The sequence below is a fragment of the Vulpes lagopus genome, chromosome 8 (assembly GCF_018345385.1).
Source record: "Vulpes lagopus strain Blue_001 chromosome 8, ASM1834538v1, whole genome shotgun sequence".
In the NCBI taxonomy this organism is placed as follows: domain Eukaryota; kingdom Metazoa; phylum Chordata; class Mammalia; order Carnivora; family Canidae; genus Vulpes; species Vulpes lagopus.
Window position 1 is genome coordinate 107,936,821 of NC_054831.1, and position 26,202 is coordinate 107,963,022.

A 26,202-nucleotide genomic window follows, 5' to 3' on the forward strand; every position below is an offset into this window, starting at 1 on the left:
CAGCTGCACGCCACAACACGCTCTCACTTCACTTCTTCTTTTCCCGTCAGCAGCCTTTTTGCTTCCTCTGAACTGGCAGCTGGGCCCAGGGCCCCTCTTGCTCTCATCCCACCCCACCCCCGCCCTATGCCTGCAGCACTTTCTGAGAATGGCTACCCCTTGCAGAGGTGGCTGGCCCACAAGTCACCCCACAAGGTTTCAGAACTCATCTGTGCTCTCCACCGCTTCGGCTTCAGTTTCCCCACCTTCAGAAAAGTGAAGATGATCCTGGCCTGACCTGACAATCAATGGGGCTGACATTGGTCACAACCTCAGGCCAGGGCTGGGTCCAACTGCCTGGGCTCAAATACCAGGCCTGTCATCTACCGGCCAGGGGACTTTGGGCAAGTGACTAAAACTCTCTGAACCTCAGCTTCCCCTCTAAAATGGAGAGAAGGCGGACTCAGTCGGTGAGGGGCCTGCTTCTCTCTCTGCCTGTGTCTCTGCCTCTCTCTCTGGGTCTCTCATGAACAAATAAATAAAATCTTTAAATAAACAAACAAACAAATTAGATCTTTGAAAATAAATAAATCAATCAAATGGAGATGAGACAGTACCACCTCAGGGTAGTGTGAGGCTTATGAGAGGTCACGCTGCAAAGTCACCGGAAGCACTCCATAAAGCCTGCCCATTTCACAGATGGGGAGTTTGAGGCCTGCAGAAGACAAGAGCCTAGCCCAGAGTTACCCAGCACAGAGCCCTCTGTAGAAAGGCCTCACTGCAGGCGCCTGGGTGGCTCAGTTGGTTAAGCATCTGCCTTCATCTCAGGTCATCATCCCGGGGTCCTGGGATCAACCCCATGTCAGGCTCCCTGCTCAGCGGGGAGCCTGCTCCTCCCTCCCATTGTGCTCTCTCTCTCAAATAAATAAATAAGAATCTTTGAAAAATAAAAAAGAAAGAAAGAAAGGCCTTCCTCCCTGGGAACAGAGCTCAGATGTGATGTGGAAAGACTGTGGCTGGAAGGCTGGTCAGCCTGTCCTGCTCCAGCCACTTCTTCTGCAGAACCCCAAGGGGAAAGAGACGTGTCGTGTGCTTCAGTGGGAAGCAGGGTGCCCTCTCTCACCCAGCCAGACTCCCTGGGAAAATTCCAACCTAGGAACGTACTTTCCTACCCCCAGGGTGAGAGGGGGAGGCAGCAAAGTGGAGAAAGCAGGCAGCCCCCAACAGGGTGTCTCTGCTCTCTCCCCACCTTGCAGCCCTATGGGCACAGACCCACAACCCACAGGTAGCTCCGGCCTCTGTGGGAAGGGGGAAGAGAGCTGCACCTCGGAGGGCAGTGGGATTTTGGGGAAGCACAGGCCCATGTCCCCAGGCCTCCCACTGTAGCTGCAGTGCAATGGCTTTGCAGGGACACCTACCCCTCGGCTACACTCCAGCTGGATGACTTGGGCAAGCCTTTGCCTCTCTCTGCACTTTGGTTTTCTGGGGCCATGACCCAGATCATGACCTCCAAGCCCTTCCTTCTGAGGCCTCCTAGCCACCTCTAGATTTACAACACCAGCAGGCTTCCTCCTCTTGCTGTTTGCTAACCCAGGCAACTGCTCTCAGGACCCAGGAGGCCCCGCTTGCTCTGAAGCCCCTCTGTTTTCCACCTGGGATCTGTGCCAGCCTCACTATGCCCTGCCTCAGATGGAGTGCTGGTTTTACTCTACCCTGCTCTCCAGACCCTGGAAGTCACCGCCAAGACACTCCCCAGCTCAAAAGCCAGCAGTGGCTTCCTATTGCCTTCATGGTCTAGCCCCATTCAGCTTCTATGTCTACCCTGTTCTGGATGAGCTTGCCGTGTTCACACCCATCTCCCTGCTCTGTCCCAGCCACAACATACACATGTACTGGGCAGGACCCCAACTCTTCATCCTTCAAAGGCTCAGGGGCAGCTCTGCTCGTGCTTCCCCTTGGAAGGCTGCTCTGCCTCCAACTCCCCTATAAAACATTCCAGATGCTTCAGCTTTAGAAGCACGCCAGTCCCTGTTCAGCGCCCCCAGGCAGGGAGGGAGGCAGCAAGCCACCTCCTGCTCCCCACTCTGGGATAGCCACACACCATCTCTAGTGAAGTGTCTCTCCCCATGGGGCTACTCACCCTGTGATCTGCAAGAGGACAGTAAGTGGGACCCCCCAAACAGGACATACATAAACTGAGTCTCACCATGAAAAAAGTCATTTACTTTTTAGTGTTTTTCAATCCTGGCTGCATCCAGGAGAAGGCTTCGTTTAGGGCTAAATTTTCTCTAACTCTTCTCTACCATTGCCCCATATCCTTATTTTTTCATTCTTTGACCTTTTATTGGACACGGAAAACTAGATATCTGACTTTTAATGATTTTTATTGTGGCAAAATATACACAAAATCTACCATTTTAACAATTTTTTTAAGTGTGCAATTCCATGGCATTAAGTACATCCACATTGCTATGCAGCCGTCACCACCATCCACTATTCAGAACGTTTCCACCTTCCCAAATTGGAACTCTATCCCCACTCAGTAGCAACCTTGCACACACCCCTTCCTGACAGCCCCTGGCCACCACCACTTTACTCTGTCTCTATGATTTTTTTAAAAAGATTTTATCTATTTATTCATGAGAGACACAGAGAGAGAGGCAGAGACACAGGCAGAGGGAGAAGCAGGCTCCACGCATGGAGCCCAACACGGGACTCAATCCCAGGACTCCAGGATCACACCCTGGACTGAAGGCAGATGCTAAACTGCTGAGCCACCCAGGCACCCATGGGACATGTGGTTTTAGGAATAGTGGTGACAATGGCAAGACTGAGTCAGATCTAGGCTCTCAGATCTTCTGGCTTTGTGACCCCAAGCCTGTCACTTGATTTTCACTTTTCTCACTATAAGATGGTGGGGTAGGGGTGACTTAAAGCTGAGATCATTCATATGAACTGCCAAGCCTGTGGTCAGTATACCTCTTGGTTCCATGACCTCTTGGGATTTCACCATCTGCTGCAAGGGACAATCCTAGGACTACTTCCTTTGTTAAGAAAGAGGGCCTAACTGTGACATTCTACTTGGAGCTTAGGTTCACCACTGACTTAGCATCCTCAACCTTCTCCATCCCTACTGCTGCCTCCATCCAGAAAGAGCATCTGGGAAGGAACCAGGGGCTGGCTCTTGGCCCATTGCTGTCCTTAGCAACCAAAAGCCCCCCTGAGCATTTCCTCAGCTTTCAAACCGGGAGTTCTATCCTCTGACTACTCAGCATCTGACTCTCACAGGCCCAAGGTTGCACAGAAAGCAAAGACCAGCTTTGCTGGTAGTTCCCTCTCTGACATACCCTCACCCAAATCTGTCTCCCTCAAATAATATCAGCGGGTAACCATCCAAACATGAAGCAAATGAACTGACCGGCGAAGCTGCAAATCTTGCAAAAAGTGTGGGGTTTCATGAAGTTGATGTGACACTATACCAATGGAGCCCTAGCTGACCACAAAGGAAGAGACACGACCAGTCCTTCAAAGAGAGTTGCTTGACTACCAAAGGAGTGATCCTTCCCTGTGAAAACTCTCCCATATACTTGCAAAAATAACCCTCTTTCTGTAACAGAGCTGATTCTTCATTCTGATGTCTGCATGGTTGGGATCACAATCTAAACAGTGTTAACCATGAGTTAAAGCTAATTTTTCTTCATCACTTTCAGTTTCCTTTTCAAGGCAAAGTCCCAGTACGCTCTGGTTCCCCCTCGCTATCTCTGTGAAGTCTGGGTTGTATTTTTTAGAAGGATTCACCGCCGGGGCGCCTGGCTGGCTCAGCTGGTGGAGCAGGAGACTCTTAATCTCACAGTGCGTGTGCAGCCTACTTTAAAAGAAAAGAAAAAAAGGGGGGTGGGGAGGAATCTTTGCAGTCGCCTTCCAGGTACAGGATATGGTGTGGAAAGGTGTCCGACCCCACGTCCTGCCCAACCCGCAGCCACCTCATTCCCAAGGCAGAGGACGCCGCCGCAGGGCGCACTGGAGCGCCTTCCCCTAACCGCCTGGGGACCGCCAGCGGCACCTGGGGGAAGCCTCCGCCCCGCGGGCCAGGGGCCCACCAGCCTTCCGCACACGCGGGAGGTTACTTCGATGAACCGTTTTGCGGCACGAAGGGGAAACTGAGGCCCGGTGAAGGGCAGAGACTTGCTGCTCCGCGGCTCCTCGGAGGAATGCAGGTAACCGTGAACCCTCGGCCGGCGCGCCCACCCCTGCCGCAGGGCGCCTGGGGCGGCGCGGGCGCTCGGAAACCCGAGGCGGGAGGCCGGACCCCTCGAGGCCCCCAGACCCGGCCTCCAGGCGGGGCCGGGGCCTCCGTCGGGTCCCGCTCGCTCTCCAGCAGGGCCCGCCGCCCCGCCCCGCCCCGGCCCGAGCCCGGCCGCTGCCCCCACCGCGGCAACTCGGCGGGCCCAGGTCACACGGCGGCCGCCGCCCGCCGGGGCCCACCGCCCGGGTCCCCGCCCCGCCGTCTCCCCCTCCCTCCCCTCCCCTCCCTCCCCTCCCCCCGGGAGGGAGGAGACTCGGCGGCCCTCCCTCGGCCCTCCCGGCGGCGGCCGCAGCCAGCCCCGTGCCCGCTCCGCCCAGCCGCGGCGGGTCGGACGTCCGGAGCCCGCGGGTCCCCGGCCGAGGTGAGCGGGGGCGGCAGGGCCGGGGGCGGCGGGCCGCGGCGTCCCGGGGACTCCCCCAGCCCGCGAACCTTCCGCGGGAGGGAAGGGGTTAAGGCGGGGCGTGCTGGAGGAGAGGGGCGCAGCGTCCGCAGCAACCCCCAAACTCCGGGCAGAACTTCCTGGCCCCCTCCCGGGCTCCCGCCACCTCCGCGGCCCCGGACGTCGGGTGCGGAGGGGCCGCGGGGCCGGGAGGGGGAGGGCAGAGCCGCCTTCGGAATGCTGCGGGCCGGGACCCGCCGGGAGGGGGCGCGGGCGGGGGCGGAATTGGGAACTCCCCCGGGACCCTACGTGGTCACCATGGCGAGCGTGGGACGGACGGGCGCCCGAGCCAATCGGAGCGCGGCGCCGCCGCCTCGGCCCGCGGCGGCCGCCAATGGGGGCCCTGCGGCGGGGTGGGCGGGACCGCGCCGCGCGGGGCCGGGAGCCCCCTCTGCCCCCGCCAGCCGCTAGAGGGAGCGGGGCAGCCGGGCCCGGCCCGGGCGGGTGGGGAGGCAGCGAGGAAGGGAGGGCCGGACGCGACTCTCGGCGTGGGAGGGCAGAAAGCGAATTTCTGGAAGGAGCCTGGGCCGCTACGAGCGGCGGATCCGTGCGAGGAGGATGCAGTGGGCTGGAGCTGCCTCGGCGTTCCGACGGCGCCCGTGGAGGAGAGCTGGCAAGCCCATCTCCCCGGGCTCCTGTTTCCGCATCTTAAGTGTGGGCTGTACAGACAGGGCGGTCGGGTTGGTTCCAGTTGGTTCGGGTTGGCACAGGGTCTGCCCACTTGCTGGACGGAGCTTTTAGGGAGCTTGTTAGTGCCTCTCCCCCATGGTACAGGCAAGGAAACAGGCCCAGAAGGCGCAGGCAGAAAGGCGCAGACATCCCACCGCGTATCAGTGGCAGAGCCGGGACGGGACGGGTGGCGTGTCCGCCCTACCTGGGCGAATAGTCCAAGGGGTCGCTGAGAGGCGGCCGCTGGCCCGCAGGCAGGCCGGCCCCCGCGCACCGCCCTCAGTCTCTCCCATACCAGCTGTGCCTGAGGCCTGAGGCCTCCATCCGCAATCATGCCCCTCAGGTAGACATAACCCTGGCGGGGAGGCATCCGACCCCAGCACTCCAGCCCCACCTTGCTGCCGGTCCTCTGTGTGGAGGTGGACAAGTACCTGCTCCTCTGGGCGTTGGCCCATTGGAAAGAAAGGGGTTCTAAATGTGACCTAGGACATCTTTGTGGCTCCTCAGCCTGAGATGGAGATACCTGGGACAGGCCAGAGGTGCCTACCCCGAGGCTCACTCAGGTCTATCCTGAAGGCCCTCCTTACTCCCTCCCTTCTCTCAGTCCTCCACTGGTGATCCAGTGGCTGGAGCCCAGGCAGCAGGTCCGAGGGACAGGTGCCCACAGTCTGTGGGCTGACCAGCCTTGAACCCTGCACTTATCCAATCAGGCTGTCCTCTGCGGTTTCCTGCTGGGCTCTGCTCCCTTCCCACAGCCAGGCCTGTGGCCATGGGCAGCTCCAGAGCGCCACCTGAAATGTTCTGGAAGGACAGAGTGGAGCTCTGAGCTTGAGGGCAGAGGTGGGCCACTGGGCAGTGCCCAAACCCCTCAGCTGGCCCCTGTCCAGGCTTCAGCATTGCTCACTTCTTTCGCTGGATATTGAGACTCATCTAAACGTGCCAAGGACAAAACACAAAGTTGTCCTCCTGTGGGCCGCTGAGGTAAGAGGCCTAATCCCTGACCTGGCCATGTAATGACTTCTGACTTTGACTTTGGCCACAGTTTCAGATACCTGCCTGGTTTGAAACCTGGCGCCAAAATGACTCCTTATCCTTAGGATAGTTCAACCCTCTTTCTCCACAAGGGGACCCCTAACTGTCCATCTTCTGTCCATCAGCCTAGAAAGCATTTATGCGCATGCTGGGCCAGAGAGACCAAGATTTCCTCATGACATTGCTGAAGAACAGGGAGGTGGCAGTGCTTTGGGAACACTAACATATTCTGTGTGAGGCCAGAGAAGGCTTCCCAGAGGAGGGTCTTGAAGGATGTGTAAGAGTTTGCTGATGGAGAAAGGAGGGGAGACCATCTACACAGTTCCACAAGCAGCAGGAGCCTCCCACTGGTCACTTTTCTGTGGACAAGGTGGATGAGGGCCTGGCCTGAAGCAAGTACGATATCAAAACATTTTAGTTCCTGCCCTAGAGTGAGCCCACAGCTGCCTGGGGCAATGAAGACAGCTATGGGGCTGGGGTCCAGGAGCTCTGAGTCCCACTAGGAGGGACTATCCCACTAAGGGGATGCAAGGTCACGGTTTTAGCTCTCTGCTGGTTACCCCACCAGCCAACTTTAAGCAAATCCTGTATCCAAGGGATCCCTGGGTGGCTCAGCAGTTTAGCGCCTGCCTTTGGATTGGGTCATGATCCTGGGGTCCCGGGATCGAGTCCCACATTGGGGTCCCTGCATGGAGCCTGCTCCCTCTGCCTGTGTCTCTCCCTGTCTTTCTCTCTCTCTCTCTGTATCCCTCATGAATAAATAAATAAAATCTTAAAAAAAAAAAAATCCTGTATCCAAGACGCTGTGGGTGGCACAAGTGTCCTGTCTGGGTTGGGGAAGCATGCCCTGTGAAAGAAGAGGGCATCTGGCCAGATGTGGCTGTGACAGTTTGTAGGGCTGTGCTCCCTAGGGAGCACTTGGGGCCGAGGAGATCAAGGCATTTCCTGGAAGTGGGGGAACTGAGCCTGCAGGAGGAGTGAGGTTTTTTAGAGTCAGGTAGGGGGAACAGCCTGAGCAGAAACCCTGAGGATTAGTGCAGGAATAGACCCGTCTGGCTGGTAGGAGGCAGAAGGGAGGGTGGGCTGGGGCAGGCTCTCTGGGGCCTGTAGTGGCTGGTCCCTCCCCGACCTGCTCTTTGTGGAGAGGGGGGTGACACCCTTGGGGAATCAGGAGGCCACCCCACACACAGAAAACACACACCCTATGGGAGGAAGTCACTGAGCTTGGTGGGGAGGGGCCAGGCAGGACAGGGCAGCCAGAGCCTGTCTCTGTAACTGTGAGCTGAGCTTCTGTGTTACATGACTCTCACTGAGTGTGGCCGTTACTAGGGCTGTGTGTGTGTGTGTGTGTGTGTGTGTGTGTGTCCCTGAGGCTGTGTTATGTGAGTGGGGTGGGAGCAGGGGTGAGGGGAGGCGTTGCTAGGCAGGGTCTGGCTGCCCTGAGTCCACACAGAGTGCAGGATTCCCAGTATGCTGGGGGAGCGTGCTTCTAGAGAAAACCAACCTTGGACATCCACCGCTTCCCACATGTGTGCACACACAGCCTCCAGGGGACCCTGGGCTTGCAAGAGGAAAGGCAGGAGGACTGTTCAGAGCTCCTCTTTCCCCCTTGTTCCCCTTCCTCCTCCCTCAGCCCCCAGGAGGGACTGGGCCAGGCTGCTGAGAAGGGCAACAGGAGCTGAGTCTGGAGCCCACCCCTGCCTTTAGCATGGGCGCCTGGAAGCCATTAGGGGCCTGGGTGGCGCCAGCCCTGCCCCTGCGTGACAGGCTGGAGATTCCTGGAAGGAGCCCGCCCCCATCCCGCTGAGCACCATGCCAGGCCTGGAGGCTTCCAGAGGCAGAGAGGATATGGCATCGGGCCCCCTCCCTGCCACCCTCTCAGTTTAGGGGCAGCCAGGAAGGCCCAGAGGACAGAGCCTGGAGTCCCCATGACCAGCACAGCTGTGGTGGGCGCCAGGCTAGCACTGGGATTTCCTGGCTCCTCCCCTCCCCCTCAGGCTCTCACATTGTTTTTCTTTTCCAAGACCTTCTCATGGAGCTGGGCCAGGAAAATGGGGAGAGGAGTGTGAGTGCCTGTATGTGTGTCTGTGTGTGGCCAAGTTCATCTCAGGGATGAGTATCTGCAGTCTCTCTGTGTGTATCCATCTGTCTGTTGGCATGTGTCTGTCGTCGGGCACATCTGTGACTCTGTATCTCCAGGTGAGCACCTCTGTGCATCCATATAGCTGTATGTGCATATAGGTCCATCTCCGAGGATACGTGTGTCTCCTCATGTCTTCATATCTGTGTGTATGTGTGTGGGATTACCTGTGTGTCTGCAGGGTGTGCAGAGATGTCTGAATGCAGATGGCATCTGAGCCTGCCACCTCACTGCACAGACGGGGAGACTGAGTCAGAAGGCATGCAGCCTGCCAGCAAGTTAGTGGCATACAGGGAGCTAGAACCTAGATCTGTGTGGCCGTTTCTGGGTCTGTAACTTTGTCTGTGCAAGTGTTATTGGCATTGAGACATACACGTTTGTATGTATGAAAACTATGGGTGGTGACAAAGTATCACCAAATACTCAAGTGTCCCCCACTTGAACTAGTAAAATGCAAATTCCCAGCCCCATGCCTACTGACCAGGAGTCTTGTAGGGGAGAGGGGGAGGGAGGGCCCAGGAACTGCATTTTAAGCAAGTGTCAAAGTGAATCTGAAGGATCCCTTCCTTAATCAAGCCCACTGGTCTACCTCACCGCCATCCTCATTCTACAGGTGAAGAAACTGAGGCCCAAAAGGGGGCAGTGGCTTACATGAGGTTGGTGACAGAGCTGCGCCTAGAACTGATGCCTGGTGGAGATAGACAGTTAACAAACAGCAAACAGACTAGAGAAATACAGTAGGATCACTGGGCAGCACCGAGATGCTAACAGTCGTGGACTTAAACTGATGCCAGGTCCACGTGGTGGTAAAAGCTGCCATGCCTGCTCAGATAGGTGAAGGCAAGACAGGTAGAGCAGTGGAGGTGCCCTGGGCTGGCATTGTCCAGAGGGAACAGGACAGAAGAGGGTCCTGGGTCACTGAAGGCATTGGCCGGGAAAGATTAGGGTCATGGAGTGGGAACTGGGCAAGGGGACAGGGGCTGGGGTGGGCAGCTTGGACAGTGAACAAATGGTGGGATCAGGTGGCCGTAGCTCCTCTTGGGATTGAAGAGTTTTTGGAGTTGGACTCCTAGAGGGAGTGAACGTGGACTTGACAATAGAGAGGGGTCACAGCTGTTGCCAACAACAAAGAGTGTGGCCTCTGACATGGTCAGGTTTGCATTTTTAAAAACTCACTCTGGCTGCTGCTGTTCAGAACAGATTTGAAGAAGGCACAGCTTGCCGGGGGACAGGGCAGGGAGGCGGTGGCTGGGGTCGCCCAGGTGGGAGGTGGTGTGGTGGCCTGGACAGCTTAGTGGCAGCATGGCTGGAAGGTGGATAGCTCCTTGTGATGTGTGGCAGACAGACCCACAAGACTTGGAGGTGGCAGGGTGCAGGGGGAAAGCAGATTCCAGAACATCCTCCAGAGCATGAAAGAGGGAGAAAGGGCTCTTCTCCCAGAGGGGGCATCCAGAAGGAGGAGCTGGTTGTGGAGGGAATAGAGAAGATGAGTTCCAGTTTGACCAGTCTGAGTCTGAGTTATCTGAGGGGCAGCCAAATAGAGATGAGGGGTGAGGGGTGGCAGCCTGGCTGGAAAGAGAAATTTGGGGTTGTTAGGACATGGTGCGGTGGCTCAGGAGAGGGCAGCGAGAGAAAACGGGGCCCAATACTAGATGACACCAGCACTCAACAGTGAGCCCAGATTGCCACAGGAAGGCTGGTGGGAACAGCTGGAGAGTAGGAGAAAGACCAGAGAGCATGGCAGCCCGGGGAAGAGACTGATGCAGGGAAGCAGGAGGGACTGACGGTGCCCACAGCTAGAGAGGGTACCCTGGCGGGGGCTGAGACTTGCCTCATGGGCAGCATGGCTGGACGCCAGCCTGCTGTGGCCTGGAGAGAGAGCAAGGGAGACCAAAAGGGTACATGGGCCTCGAAAAGAAGGAGAGAGGAAGCAGGGAGGGAGAAGATCATGCCAGAAGGGACTCAGGCAGGGGTGAGGCCCCCTGAAGAGGGCATCCATGTCAGGGATGGGAAACACTTTGACCCAAAGAGGGAGAGCCCTTCCATCTTCTTAGGGGCAGAGAGGAGGAGGCCATGGGCCTGGGGGCAGGACCCGGAGGGCGTGCCAATCTGACAGCTTCCCATTTCACTGTGAACTATAACATTAGGTCACCTGCTGAGAGTGAGGGGTTAGAGGTGAGAGGAGGGTGGAAAGGGGACAGAGATAGTAAGCCAGGCATGCTGGAGCAGCCGGCGCTGAGGCACTTTGCTCTGGTGCTGGGAGCCCTACCAGCGACGCACTGCAGAGGAAGAGCTGGTCGTTGGGGCAGAGTCTTGGGATTGGGGATGAGGATTTGTGGGACAGGCTCAGCTCAATGGGGAAGGGAGAGTGTGACATCCCAAGGGGCTGCTGGTGGTGGTGGTCCACGCAAGACCACAGTGGAGGGAGAGGGGGACAGAGAGGAGGAGGACCTGTGACTCACTTTCCTTTAAAGTGATGTGGCTGATGAATAGCAGAGCCCAGCGATGGGACCCCTGACCACACTGCACACCCACTGGTCCCCACCCCTGCCATCTAGACACTGGAGTGTTCCCATCAGAACACCAGAGCACGTGTTGCTTTCACCATACTCTTACCAGTGTTTGCATTTGGGCTCCTAGATACCGCATCTGGAATCACATCTGGGCTTGAACCTTTTCGAGCCTCCTCTTTCCTCTGGGGTAAATGGCAGTCTCTTCCTTGAGTCTATTGAGAGGAATAAATGAGGCCATAAGGCCATGGGCGTGGCACCTGGCCTGTAGTTGGCCCTCTATAAATGTCATCGTCATTGTCATCATATGCTGGGACAGAAACAGTGGCCCAGAGCCAGCCCTGCACTCAGCAAACCCACAGCCTGGGGTGAGGATGGGGAGCAGGCAGGGAAACAGATAAATGGTAGGTGAGGTTGGTCACACTACTAATGGAGGCACAGGCGTGGCTGGCCACCTGGCTTCAGGTGGTCCCGGAGGACTTCTAGGAGGAGTGGTATCTCATAAATTTTAAGGATGAGAAGAGTTAGCTCAGCGCAGAAAGAGGCAGGGAGGGCACTCCTGGGAGTAATGTCAGTGTGCAAGCATGCTGCACGTGGGGTGGAGATGGGGGAGCCATTCACTCGGTGAAATGCGACTTAAAAGTCAAGGACAGCAGCAGATCAAGGTTTTGATGGGCTGCCTTGGCCGCAGGATGAAGGGACTGGAGGGGGTGTCTGGAAGCCGGGCAGGAAGCGGCCACAGCCCTTGCCCACCACCACGCCTCCCTGGGGCCTTCCCTGGAGCAAGCCGAGCTCTTCCCGCTGCCCCTTTCGCCCTCCCCTGGCTGAGCTCACGGGTATGGACAGATGGGGGCCACGACCTGCTAACGGTTGCGTTCTCCGACAGGTCCGAGGAGGAGGCGTCCGGCCCGGCGGCGGCCGGGAGAGCGGCGGGGAGCGGCGGGGAGCGGCCGTCATGCACGCCCGGCCGCCCCCGCGCCGCCGCTGAGCCCGCCCCGAGGGGCACCCCGGGGCCGCCCGGCCGGCCGCACCATGAGCCACGGGCCCAGCCCCCGGCTGGCCGAGTCTCCGCAGCTGTCCCAGGGCAGCCTGCTGACCATCCTGGGCAGCCCGTCGCCCGAGCGCGGCGGCCCCGCCGACTCGCTGCCGCCCACGCCGCCCAGCGGCACGCCCTCGCCGGGGCCGCCGCCCGCGCTGCCGCTGCCGCTGCCGCTGCCGCTGCCGCCGCCCGCGCTGCTGGCCGACGGGGACTGGGAGAGCCGCGAGGAGCTGCGGCTGCGGGAGCTGGAGGAGGCGCGCGCGCGCGCGGCGCAGATGGAGAAGACCATGCGCTGGTGGTCCGACTGCACGGCCAACTGGCGCGAGAAGTGGAGCAAGGTGCGCGCCGAGCGCAACCGCGCCCGCGAGGAGGTGCGCCAGCTGCGCCAGCGCCTCGACGCGCTCACCAAGGAGCTGGCGGGCGCGCGGCGCGAGCGGCAGGAGGCGCAGGGCGAGTGCGAGGCGCGGGGCCGCGAGCTGGCGCGGCTGCGGGGCGCCCGGGGGGCCGCCGACAGGACGCCGGACGGGCCCGAGCCCGAGCCTGAGCGGGAGCGGGAGCAGGAGCCGGTGCGCGACGTCGGGGCCGAAGCGCCCCCCGGCAGCCAGGTGCGCGGCGCGGGTGGGGCTGGCGAGGAGGCGGGCTCGTGGCAGGGCCTGGGCGCCGGGGCCCGAGGGCGGGGGGCGGGCCGCCCGGGAGGTTTCACTCTCCTGCGTCGCCTCCGCCCCGCCCCGCCGGGGCTCTGGGCGCCAGTCTTCAGGCGGCGGTGGAGAGGGTGCAGAGGCCTGGGACCTGGTGGTCTCCACTCCTACGCCTAAGCAGCCAACAGAACCCTAGAATCGCCCCTTCGGGACAGCAGCCGATGGGAGCACCTGCCTGGTAGGCATCCGTTAGCCGCAGAACCGAGTCCATTCATTCTTTCAACTTGAATGGGTGGGGAGGTGGTTAGGAGTCAACATTTACAACCGCATCAGTCAAAGCTTGAGAGGTGGAGGTTGTTAGGGTACTAGAAGCACAGAGAAGGTCCCTGAACCAGGCTCTGGGGAGGGGGCTTCACACACAAGCTTTCCTAGAAGAGGTCCCATTCAAACTGATGCGTTGGAGGATGCGGAGGAATTAGCTGGCTTTCTAGGCATGCAAAAGCCCAGAGCCCGGGAACGACAGCTCCCATCATCCTGTGGGCACCTACAGAGAGCACTACCCTGGCATGTGCAGGATCTAATCAATCCAATCACAATCCCAAGAGGTGTTTGCTTTGTGGATGAGCACACTGAGGCACAGAGAGATTAAGTACTAACGTCTCCCACCTGGTGACTGGAGTGCTGGGTAGTTGAACCCAGGTGACCTCCAAAGTCCATGGTAACAGTCAGGATGGCTGGAGCAGCAATGGTGGGTGTGAGGGCAGCGGCCCCTGACTGAGCAGGCCTTCTAAGAGCAGAGTCCAGGCTCAGGTTCCTCCCAGCTCCATCCTCAGACAGTCCAGCTCCTCCAGCTGAGATTCTTGGCTGCCCCTTCCCCTTTTCTCCCCTCCCCTGCCCAGCCCCTGCCACCCCTGCAGGCTAGAGTGGGCACTGCTGCCTCCTGGTGGCTGATGCCTCCAGTACCCCCAGGCCTGCCTGGTGTCTGGAGGTGGCATTTGTTGCTCTTCTTTGGGACAGATGATGACAGCCCCTGTCAGCCAGCCTCACGGTGCTATTCCTGTCCTGTCCTTGCTGTGGTTGAAAGTCACATTCCAGGAGCTAGCAGGTGCCCCAAGGCAGAGACCTTGGGGTTTTGGTCTGATTTTTTTTCTCCAGCCCAGCCACTTCTGTGTTCTGTGACCCAGAACCAGTCCCTTCTCTTCCTGTTTCCCCATTTGTGAAATAGGGCTTTGAACCAGGTGGCGTTTGAGGCCACCACCCAGACTGTGTCTGAGATACATTAGTAGAACCTCTCTTCACAGGTAGTTCTCAGGGCCACTGTCCCCATCCACACAGGGAAACAGGGCCAGACAGGGAAGGAGCTGGCATAGACTCATCTAGAAAGGTCATGGGGGTAGCCAGGCTGGAGGAACAGAGGCCATGGATGTTTCAGATTTCAGATTTCACCCCAGGTTGCCTTCCTGTGCATCTTTTATGTCACCTACCTCCCAGTACCTTAGCGTTTGCTCCTGAAGAATGGAATCTTAGAGCCAGAATTCCTTTGCGGAAATCTAGTTCCTATCCATTGTAGGAGTCCCTGTTTCTGCATCCATTCACATCAGGTCCCACCATATGCTTGCATACTTCCAGTGACAGGGAGCTTACCACCTTTCCTGGGAAATCTCCTAAGATAACAGGGAACTTTGGTGGCTGACTCTCTATGCAGTTCCAGGAGGTGAAAGAGAGAGGCCCAGTAGAGGGGATGGAGAGGCAGGCTCCAAAAGAGGAAATTGGGGCCCACAAGGCCTGTGTGACTTGCCCAAGGTCACCCACCAAGCTGATCGCAGACCCAGGACCTAGGAAAGTTCATGAAGTCGGCAATGGGGGGTGAGGGCTCAGCAGCCACCGGTCCATCCTCCACCTTGGTCTCTACAGGAGCTGGAGCTAGTGGAGAGCCTGCTGAAGAGCAGACCAGAGGAGCCTGATGGCTGCTGGGAGGCACGAAGCATGGGGGCTGGGGTCCCACGGAGCAGCTCAGGCCGCCAGGAGCGCAGCCGGCTACCCTGGGAAGACACAGCCACCATTGAGGAGGATACATCCAAGTTGACTGCCCTGCGGCTGCGGTTGGATGAGTCCCAGAAGGTGCTGCTCAAGGAGCGAGAGTGAGTTCCAGGAGGGAAACAGGGCCTGGGGGGAGGGGGGCACACCAAGGTATCATCAGGATCACAGGATGAAAGTCCATGTCATGGAACATGAGACTTGCTGAAGGTGAAGGGCACTATTTAGGCTTGGAATTTTGGAGCAATGTACTGTAACTGGAGCACCCAGTGCAAGTTTTGTGTTGTTAATTTAAATAATATGTATCGTGCATTTGTTCTGGGTCAGACCTGGAATCAGCAGTGAGGATATGGCTATAATTGAACCCAAGCCTTCCCCACCCCACCCCACCCCCCCGCCTCATGGAGCTTCTGTCCTAGTGGGGAGAGAGTGTCATGGGCAAAGGTAAAAGCAGGGAAGGGAGGGTCAAGGAGGCTGAAGGGTTGCAGATGGGAATTCGGGTTTGGACTTGTTGAATTTGAGATGACAGGGAGGCAGCTGGGGGCACATGAATGAGTCTGGACTTCATGAGGGAGATCTGGGCTGGAGGTAAAAACGCAGGAGTCAGCAGTGAATAGGTGATTTCAAAAGCTGTGAGCTGGGTGAGGGAGGTCAGAGGATGCAGCCCTGGAGTCAGCCAGAGTTTAGAGATCAGAGAAAGAGCCAAGCGGCAGAGGAAACAGGAGAAGGGAGTCTGGGAAGGGTCAGGGAAACCAGGCGCACTGTGTTCATAGAGGAGGGAGTGAGCAACTGATCAAGGAAGAAGAGGGCCAAGCACTGACCAGCAGATTTAGAATATGGAGGTCACCAGTGACCTTGATCAAGGGACAGGCCTGATTATAATGAACATTTTGTAACACCCCCTTTTCTGTCCAGAAATTAAACGCATGGATAGTATGAAGACAGAGATCGGGAGATGCCTATCTGGCTCAGGCAGTGGAGGAAGCAACTCTTTTTTTTTTTTTCTTTTTTTTTTTTTATTATTTTTTTTATTTATGATAGTCACACACAGAGAGAGAGAGGCAGAGACATAGGCAGAGGGAGAAGCAGGCTCCATGCACCGGGAGCCTGACGTGGGATTCGATCCCGGGTCTCCAGGATCACACCCTGGGCCAAAGGCAGGCGCTAAACCTCTGCGCCCCCAGGGATCCCAGCAAGCAACTCTTGATATGGGGTTGGGAGCTCAAGCCTCATGTTGGGCAGAGAGCCTACTTTTAAAAAAAAAGGCAAAGATCAGGGGGATGCTTCTGTAAGTCAAAGAACACTAGAGATGGCCCGCAGACTCCCAGAAACAAGAGGACAGGCTCCCTCTCATGGGCCTTAGACAGAACCAACCCTGCAGACCGACCGCTTGAGCTTGGACTTCTAGCCACCAGGACTGCAAGACCATAAATTTCTGTTTAAGCAAGACGGGCAAAAAGCAATCTGTTTCACTAACCCGAAAGATAAAGCAGAAATGAAGGGTGTTTGTTTGTTTTTTAATTTATTTATGATAGTCACACACACAGAGAGAGAGAGAGAGAGAGAGAGAGGCAGAGACAGAGGGAGAAGCAGGCTCCATGCACCGGGAGCCCGACGTGGGTTTCAGTCCCGGGTCTCCAGGATCGCACCCTGGGCCAAAGGCAGGCGCCAAACCGCTGCGCCACCCAGGGATCCCATGAAGGGTGTTTGTAACCAAATATACATAATGTGATGTGGACATGCTCAGGCCCAGCTCCAATAGAGGAAATAACGAAGTGTAGTTGTTCTTTGAACAATGTTGGGGTCAGGGGCACTGACACCCCCCCTCGTGCAGTTGAAAATTTAACTCCCTAAAATTTGATCCCCCCAAAACTTTACTAATAGCCAATTGTTGACCAGAAGCCTTACTGGTAATATAAACAGTCGATCAAAATGTATTGTGTGTATTCTATGTATTATGTGCTGTATTCTTACAAGAAAGGAAGCTAGAGGAAAGAAAACATTTAGAAAAAGAAAAATACGATGCCGTACTATATTTATCAAAATGACCCACGTGTATATGGACCCATGTGGTTGAAACCCACGGTGTCCAAGGGACAGATGTAATCAGAATCTGGTGCCTTTCCAAAGAAGGGTGGTGACAATAACCCTCCCAGCAGGTACTCCCAGCATAGTGCGCCCTCAGAGTCAGGCTTTGTATGTATGGGCTCACCTCCCAGGACAGCTACAAAAACCGCAGGTGTAGATTGTGGGGTCGGCCACTCAGATACACCAGTGCCGTCATGGTGGTGACAAGATTTCCTGAGAGGAACAGCCTTTCTGAACAAAGTTCTGAACAAAGCAAAGCCCAACATTCCCTCAGTTTACACACCGATTCTGTTCCTGGGGAAACGCTCTGTTAGTACAAAAGATACTTTCTGTTTATATGTAAATCAGAGTGAAGGTCTAGGCTCAGATGATTTTCACCCCCAGGGATGTCCAACAGGACATGCACATGTTAAATGGGGATGCAAGATAATTCCGGGGTGGGTGGGATGGCCCTTGGCATTCAGTGCAGGACAGAGGCAACCCTCATCCCCGCCCACTGAGTGACCCAGTCATGCCTGATTACCAGAAATGCCTCCTAGAGGGTGGCATTGTCTCCTCTGAGAAGCCCATGTGAGAGGCGTGAAATGTCCGGTTCTCCGAGAGGGAGGGCTGTCAGGAGGCAAGCATGCTGAAGAGTAAGAATAAATATAACTGTTAGTTGAGCACCTACTGTGTGCCAGGGGCCAGGTCTCATGCTCTTTACCCACAGCATCTCATTCATGCACAGATCAGAGTGCAGAGTGGGGATCATAGGAGACCATCCCCCTAACCCAGTGATAATGACCAGAGGTGACCCCTCCATCCAAGACCCACTGGACCGTGTTTTCCAGCTTTTCTGACCCCAGGACTGTGCCTTACAGGCAACCACAGTACATACAAGAACAGAGGTCATATTTGGCTGTTGAGCCTGAGACTCTTGCACAGGGATGACCAATGCCCTGGAGTCCCGGTGACCTGCCCACTTGTGAGTTGGGCATCCGCAATTGTACAGGGGGTCAGAGGGGTGGACAGCTCCAGAAGGAATGCAAAATTGGCATGCCTGCCATAGTATGGGGTGCCAGGGCCTTGAATGCTGAGGCAAAGACTTCGGACACAGACTGTACTGGTGCAGGCTGCACAGGAGGACTCTCAGCAGAGAGCCTTAGTGGGCCCTCCCCATGTCTGTCTCTCCTCTTCCTCTCTCCAGGGATAAACTGACACTGAGCAGGAACATTGAGAAGCTGGAAGGGGAGCTCAGCCAGTGGAAGATCAAGTACGAGGAGCTGAACAAGACCAAGCAGGAAATGCTCAAGCAGGTGAGTCTCAGAAACGGTGGTCTTCCTAGAGGAAGCAGCACCACACTGTTGAATTTCAGCAATGGGAGAAAGAAGGGAGTTTGGTCATTCCCTGTCAAACGCTGGCCATGTGCCACATGCTGTCCTGAGTGCTCGAGCAGGCTGTGTCCCTGTCTTCAGAAGCTCACCTTGGGGAGGGAGGGGCTGTGGAGTGGGGCATGGGGATCCCAACAGTAACCAGGCAGGTAAATTCATAAACTACGAAGGAGTCAGACAGGATAAGGGAGCTGGGATGGCAGGTCAAGAATGCCATGTCTAAAAAAATAAGAAAAGAAAATAAAATGACAAAGCAGTAAGTAAATAAATAAAAAATGAAAATTAAGGGGAAAACAAAAAGAATGGCCTCTCTCAGAAGGTGACATTTAAGGCAAGACCTAAAGAAGCCATCCTTGAGAGGGATGAGGGAGGTCACCAGGGAACCAGACCTCACTGGACTTCCTCAACCAGGCTGAAGGGGACAAGTCTGGATGGAGGATTCACCGAGTCTAGTGTGTGCTCCCTGTCACTCCTGCCTCGGGGCAGTCAAGGACGCTGGACCCTGAGGTCCCCATTTTGTAAATGACAAAACTGAGGTGCCAGCTGGCAGAGGGCCTGCAGTATGGGGACTCGGCCAGCGGGGCCCCCTGGATGGCTGCCCCTGCCTCCCTTGCAGGCCCCCGTGGCCACCAGGGGGCGCGGCCACCTGGGGAAAGTCTGCAGGACCTGGGACATTTCCAGAAGGTGCAGAGATGCCAGCCCTCAGAGCCTGGAACTGTCCTGGAAGCAACTGACACTGTCTCATGGTAGACTCTCTTAGGGAAGACCCTAAAACGCTCGCCCTCCTCAAGTGACATCTTGGGGGGCAGGGGGGCAGAAATCTGCCTTTTGAGTCTTTTCAAATGATGAACCATTTGCCGAAAAGTGAATAAAGCTTGAGTGCTCAGTTTAGCAGATAATTCTAAAGATTCTCCTTTGTAACTGGCTTCTTTCCCTCAGTGTCGTGGATTTGGGGCTCGTCCCCACCATCACACAGAGTGATAGTTTGTTGGTTTTCTTCATGCACGGCACATGCGCAGTGCAGGGCCTGCACCGTGCGGCCACCACTGCAGGCGATCCTGATGTGGCCAAGCCCGCACCCACACGCAGACCCTGTTCAGATCCACCGGGCACATTCAGCCAGTTCACAGGGCCACCCAGTGCCAAGGCCACGTAGGGATACAAAGGTGGACACACAAGCTCTCTGTCCTCCCGAGCTCACATCCTGGTGGGGAATGGGACGGAGAAGAAAGGAGGCACCACTTGTAGTCAGGGAGGGTGAGAGAGGCCTCCCTGAGGAGGGGCATCTAGGCCAAGGCCCAAGAACTGTGAAAAGTCAACCCTGTAAAAACAATAATTGAAAAATAAAATAAAAATAAAATAAAATAAAAATAATCCTGGAAAGAGTACACCGGGTAGAGAAAACCGTATATGCAAAGGCCCAGGGGTAGACAGGAACTCGGTGTGTTTGTGGACTCGAGGCTGGAGCACAGTGAACTAAGGGGAGAAAGGAGAGATGGGCAAGAGTCCAGCCATATTTGTGAGAGCATAGAAAGGAGCCGAGCCTTATCCTAAGGACCCCAGGGATGGGAATACAATTGGATTTATCTTTTTAAAGAGCTCATTCTGGGCTGCTGTTGTGGAAGATGGGGTGACAGGAGCCATGAGTGGACTCTGGGAGGCAGATGGTCATGAGGTAGGAGGAAGTGGCACAAGCAGGCAGATTTAGGCTCTGTCCTGGATACCCAGGGGTGCGTCTGGACTTCACGTCAGGCTCCTTGCTGAGTGCTCCTGCCCCAGCACCCATGACCCTGGAGCTGGTTCCAGGGGTGTACCCAGGTGCTTGTCACAGAACTGGGCTATGCTGTGTCCTGCAGCTCAGCATCCTGAAGGAGGCCCACCAGGACGAGCTGGGTCGCATGTCCGAAGACCTGGAGGACGAGCTAGGTGCACGGTCCAGCATGGACAGGAAGATGGCTGAGCTGAGGGGTGAGGTGAGGCCACCGGCAGGACCCAGATGGGCTTGGGGCTGGTGCGGGGTGGTAGGGGGGTGGGGGGCAGGGGTCTTGCCTCCATCAGCCAACCATCCAGAAGAGGGCAAGAACCAGTTCGGTGTGCTGAGGTGAGGGCCAGCCACACCCAGAAGATGCTCCAGTCTATGGGCGGGCTGCAGGGGACAGTGGGCCTCTCTCCCACATGGGGACCAGGGGACCAGAAGCACCCCCACATCCTGCACACCGTGAAACCAGCCCAGGTTAATTATAGCTGCTGCAGCTGGATCTGCTTCCTGGAGCCAAAAATGGCTCCAGGAGGAAGAGGAGGAGGGGGAGCGGGGGTGGGGGGGGAGGCAGCTCAGGCCCTCCTGTGCCCCCTTCCCCCTGGAGCCCTGACCCTGTCCTGCCCTGTGGTAGATGGAGCGGCTGCAGGCAGAGAACGCCGCTGAGTGGGGTCGCCGTGAGCGGCTGGAGACTGAGAAGCTAGGCCTGGAACGGGAGAACAAGAAGCTGCGGGCACAGGTGGGGGACCTGGAGGAGGCACTGGCCCGACGGCGGAGGCAGACGGCCAGCGCACTGGACTGTGACCTGCGGGCCAGCCAGGCCGCACTTTTTGAGAAGAACAAGGTGGGGAAGTGGGTGGTACGGCTGGGGCCGGGCGGGGGGCTGGGGCAGCCCCCACTGCAGCCAGGGCCAAGCACCCACTGTGTGTCCAGCTCCAGCCCACAGGCCGGCTGAGGTAGAGGTGGTGCCGGCCCTGGACCCCGGTGGGCCCCGTGCCCGTGCTCGATGTTCACTCTGGCACGGAACCCACCCAATCGGCCGCACGTCTGCAGAGCCCCTGCTGTGTGTAGGCCTCATTCTGGGCGTGGGAGGCACATGGAGAGCCGACAGGTACCCCCTTACACCGTCCTCCCCGCAGGAGCTGGCAGACCTGAAGCACGTGCACGCCAAGCTGAAGAAACAGTTTCAGGAGAAGGTGGCCGAGTTGGCACACGCCAACCGGCGGGTGGAGCAGCACGAGGCAGAAGTGAAGAAGCTGCGGCTACGGGTGGAGGAGCTCAAGAAGGAGCTGGCCCAGGCCGAGGACGAGGTGAGCACCCACTGGGGCCCGAGGGTGGCCTCATGCCTCAGCTGCGGTAGGTGCGGGGCTGCAGGGACCATCCGTGTCACTGTGAGCTGGGACCCCAGTGCCCAGAGGGGCCCAGGGGAGGGTGGGGGTGGGGGTGGGGGCGGAGATGGCAGCGTCTGGTGGGTGGTAGATAGTGTGCAAAGAAAGACAGGCAGGGTGGATGAGTAGCTGGATAGATTAGTGGAGGGGTGAGTGGGTGGACATGTCAGTGGTCTGTGTAGCACCTAGATGTGGAAATGGAACAAGAAAGTAACTCCACGGATGGATGAACAGATGGCTGAGAAAATAGAGGGCTGGTAGATGAGGAAGGGAGGGGGAGGGGGATGGATGAAATATAACAATAGATGTCTGATAGGTGACTGGATGGGTGATGGATGGGTAGGTGATTGGATGGGTAGATGGGTGGATAGGGGGGTGACTGGAAGGGTGAATGGATGGGTAGGTAACTGGATGGGTGGATGGGTGGATAGATAGGTGTGTTGGGTAGGTAACTGGATGGATGAGTGGGTGACTAGATGGGTGGATGGGTGGATAGGTGTGTGGATGGGTGAGTGACTGGATGAGTGGGTGGTTGGGTAGGGGGATGGGGAGATAGTGGTTGGATGGATGGGTGGATAGGTGGATGGATAGGTGGGTGACTGGATGAATGACCAATGAGTATATGGATTCATGAGTATATAGATGCACGGAAAAGATAGATGACTGTGGACAGTGGAAAGATGGCTAGATAAATAGATTGGAACAGCACATAAAAGGATGAATGGACAGAAGGGTGGACAGATGGGATGATAGGTGTGTCTAGGAGAGTAGAAGCAGATAGAATGGGGTGAATGGTTGGCCAAGTAGAATAAGCAGTGGCAAGTGGGTAGGTAGGTGTCTCCATGGGCAGATGTTAGTCCACAGATGAATGGTCAGATGAAAAGACCCATAGGGAGAGAGTGGTAGGTGGGCTGATGGCCGAATCAGTAGCTCAGGGTCTCAGAAGATATGTAGATTTGGAAGGCAAGGGTGGCAGGGATGGCAAGGAGCAAAGGGAAGCTTCTTTGGAGGAGGTGGGCCTTAGGTCTGGGCCTCAAGGGACAGACAGGGATTGCTCTTGGGAAAGGCAAAGGAATGGCAGGAGTGGCTGGTCCTGGGCAGATGACAGGCCAAGCTGACCCAAGGTGACCTTTGTACCCTTGGCCCTGCTCCCCCGCCAGCTGGACGAGGCCCACAACCAGGCACGTAAGCTGCAGCGGTCGCTGGACGAGCAGACAGAGCAGAGTGAGAACCTCCAAGTGCAGCTGGAGCATCTGCAGTCCAGGTGGGCGCACAGCCCTGATTGCAACAGCGGGGATAGGGGCAGGGGCGGAGGGGGGTGGCGTGGCTGCAGGGGCAGGATTCCCAGCCAAGACACAGAAACAGGGCAGGAGACTTCCTCCCGGGTCAAGGTTGACCAGAGGGGAAGGTGGGGAAGGAAGAGACCTGGAATCCCTGGGGCCAGAATCCTGTCCCCTCCAGGCAGGAAGGGCCAGGGCCAGGAAATCAAGGCAGGGAAGTGCAGGAAGTGAGAGCAGCTGAGAGCCCTGCAACCACCTCCTACGTGTGACCTGTGTGACCTGTGACCGGCTAGCAAGCAGGTGGGTGGGTGGTGAGAGGGAAGGAAGGGGAGGCTGGAGAGGTCAGGTCCAAAGAATCTGAGGAGTCAGGGGCAGCAAGAACAAGCAGCCCTCAGGGTCTCCGGGCTGCAGTGAACCCCAAGCCGGCTGGAATCAGAGGGATAGGAGCACAGGGAAGCAGGGAGGAGTCCCAGCCCTCATGGTAGGCCCAACCCATCAGCCGAAGCCTTGGTGAGGAACCAAGGAATGACCGAGGGGTCTCTGGGGGACCCACCCAGCACACTCTTCCTCCCTCCCCTGACCACCCATCCCAATACTCTGTGAGTCGCCCCCTCACCCTGTACTCTCCCTAGGCCCATAAGGTGACAGAGAGCCAAGTCCAAGGCCCTCCTAAATCCACAAGCACTCCCCACCAGCCAGGGGCGTCAGGACCACTGTGCTATCTCCCTGTGCCAGGCCCTTACTCGCATCCTCTGATTCCACGGGACAGAGCGACGCAGGCTCTGCAGCCAGACTGCCTGGGTGGGTGGGAATCTACACTTACTAGCTTGGAAATGGTCTGTGTGGTCTTGGGCCACTTGCTTAACCTCTCTGTGTCAGTTTAACTGAGCTTATAAAAGCGCCTGGCACATTGTATGTGCAGAGGACCTGTCAGCTGCTGCTGTTGCTACTCCCCTCGTATCCAGGGGAGGCCACTGGGGCCTCTGGTTGGGGGGAGGAGTTGTACTTCTGTTTGGGTCCCACGTTGTACAAGAATCACGCTCCTATGACAGAAGGGAAGTAGAAGATTTTTTTTTCTAGAAAGCTGACAGATAAGGAAACTAAGGCCTAAGAGGGTGTTTCTCCGGCCACACAGCTGGCAGGTGGTCCAGCCAGATAGCACCTTCCCAACCCCACCCCCCAGCCATCAGTGCCCGGATTTACGGAGCACATACTATATGCTGCCATGTGCTGAGTGTGGCTAGGAATATAGACCTGACAGCTGTGTGACGTGGCCAGCCTAGCCTCAGTTTCCCCATCTGCCTGGGGTGATGTCCATAAAATGTTGCATGGGGGCCCAGGCTGCCCACTCTGCACCCCCACCCAGTCATACCCCCTCAGAGGCCCCAAGCCCCGGGCTTTACCACAGCGTTGGCCACGTTGTTCCGAAGGAGGCAGGCAGGCTGTATGTACCCAGCCTCTCCAGCGCTTCCAACGGGGAGGGCAGGGCTGCCCAGGACCGCTGCTTCGTTTTATTTTCCAACTTTTTGTGCTTTAATGTTCCGGGGACAGCTCACTAAATCACAGCCCCGTAATGGAGGCCCCCGCCTGGCCCCCTCCCTGCCGTGTTAATAATTCATGCCTTCCAGTAAGATGGAGCCAAGGCGGCCACTCTGCTGGGGGATGGGCATTTCCTCCACCAGCCCTCATAAACTTTGGCTTTAGGAATTCAGTGTGGGGAAGAACTAGGGTGGAGCACTTTTTCACTGTCATTGGGGATCTAGGGGACTCAGACCCACCACCCCCAAACTCTCTCCCCTCGTGGCATAGGTTCAAATCCTAGCAGTGCGACCCTTAGTGTCTGCTTTGACTCTCTGGCCCGGGCCCACTGCAGAGCCCAGCCTCTCTCCCTGTGGTCTAGGGGACTGGGCAAATTACCTGACTGCTCTGTGCCTCAGTTTCCTCGTCTGTAAAACAAGGGTGACAGTAGCACCTCCCTCACCTCAGCGGCTTCTAGGAGGATGCTGTGACATGGGGTACTGGAGGGAGAAGGCCCCAGCTGGTGCCTGGCAGCAGGGAAGTGCTAGGGAAGGCTCAGTCACTTGCAGTGTTCCCCCCACCCCCTGTGACAGACTGCCCCCAACCCTCCTGTCCCCCCTCCTGCCTCCTGGCTCCACAGGCTCCGCAGGCAGCAGCAGAACGCACCCCTCTTTGGGAAGATCCGAAGTGCTCGCTTCGGCACCGAGGAGGCTGGGGACGGAGCCAGTGACCTGGATGAAGACGAGGACCTACAGATCCAAGTGACCTAGAGCTGCCAGGGCCAGACAGGACCAGCCTGTGACCACAGGCCCCTTGGTGTCCGGGCCGACCGGCCACTCCAGCCGAGGCAGCTGCCATGCTCCCTGCCATGGCTGTCTTCCTCCTCTCCCAGGGTGGGCGCCAATGATCCTGCCCTGGCAACACCCCGTGGAAGGGAAGCCGTGGCCTGTGTTTCATACATGTACATTTGTGCGCGGGGTCCTTGGACCCATTTGATCTTATAAACACGGGACCACTCCAATGCCCCGTCTCAGCACCCTAATCCACCTAGGACCTTCATGCAGGGGTGAGGGGGATGTCAAAGAGGGCCATTGGGGCCTTGACCCAGGCTCCCTCTCTGAACCTTGGTGTCAGGGGGAGCTGTTTACAGTACAATGTGATAAACCCAGTCTTTTATAATAAATGGAGTTTGGGTTCTTGGGGCAGAGTCCTGAGAGTGTGGCAGATGTGGGCAGGTGATGTAGGGGCGGCATGAGCTTGCATCTAGCACCCAACCTGAGCTCAGGAACGTCAAGTGACTTAATAAATGAACGAATGTGAGAAACAATGAATGGATGAACACCTGAGCTGCTCAGTGTGAGTGGAAGGAAAAGGTATGGTGTATGTCTAATCTGGAGGAGAGGAGGCAACGATCCTGCACCGGATGGATTCAGATCTCTGCTTCTGCCCCTCACTGGCTGTGCACCCATGGCGAAGTGACTTGATCTCTCTCAGCCTCTGTTTCCCCATCTATAAGTTAGGCGCCTCATACAGCTCTCATGAGAATAGGATGAGTTCATCTGGAACTCAGGGAAGGTTAGTTGTTACTGAAATACTTGAAGGTATGCCCCAGAGAGGAGGGATTCGCCAGCTGGGCTCTGCCACAGGGATGAAGTTTAGGCGACCAAAAGTAGGTATAAGCAACAATAAATAATAAGTTCTTTTATCTTTCCCCCAGCCCTGTTCTAGGTAATGAAATTGCAGGTAGTTTTAATTTTTGATGCTTAATTTCTAAACCCTCTTTAACCAGCAGATTTATATTAAATCTGGGGGAAACTGTTATTCAGAACACAATCGCACACATCATTGAATCTGCCAGTTGAGATGGCATGGAGACACCTGCCTTTAATGAGATGCTTTAGAGGAATCCTCGGCAGAGGCCTGCTTTCGGCAGAAAGAGGCTGTGTCAGCATTATTTTAGTGGGCAGAAGGGGCGAGTTGCCTGTGCTCAAGTGGTGTGCAAGGAGCATCTGA

The 26,202-nt window shown here is 56.9% G+C and overlaps 2 protein-coding genes across 3 annotated transcripts; both read left to right on the forward strand.

The window, feature by feature from the left end:
• Window positions 1–3,725: 3,725 nt before the first annotated feature.
• LOC121497597 (translation initiation factor IF-2-like) lies at window positions 3,726–12,088 on the forward strand. Of its 2 annotated transcripts, none has more exons than XR_005989517.1 (2): window positions 3,726–4,196; window positions 11,962–12,023. XR_005989517.1 is itself a non-coding variant. In XM_041767338.1 (2 exons), exons 1-2 carry the CDS (start codon window positions 4,191–4,193, stop codon window positions 12,061–12,063), a joined length of 558 nt encoding a protein of 185 aa, XP_041623272.1. In that variant the 5' UTR covers window positions 3,726–4,190; the 3' UTR covers window positions 12,064–12,088. The 2 variants fall into 2 exon arrangements, 1 of the variants encoding a protein (XP_041623272.1); XM_041767338.1 differs by having other exon boundaries at window positions 3,726–4,646; window positions 11,962–12,088.
• A 19-nt stretch (window positions 12,089–12,107) lies between these two features.
• CCDC102A (coiled-coil domain containing 102A) lies at window positions 12,108–25,516 on the forward strand. The gene is made up of 8 exons (XM_041767337.1): window positions 12,108–12,719; window positions 14,667–14,893; window positions 18,064–18,172; window positions 20,104–20,220; window positions 20,638–20,847; window positions 21,143–21,313; window positions 22,552–22,655; window positions 24,830–25,516. The coding sequence occupies exons 1-8, from the start codon at window positions 12,108–12,110 to the stop codon at window positions 24,957–24,959; spliced, it is 1,680 nt and encodes a 559-aa protein (XP_041623271.1). The 3' UTR covers window positions 24,960–25,516.
• Window positions 25,517–26,202: the final 686 nt, after the last annotated feature.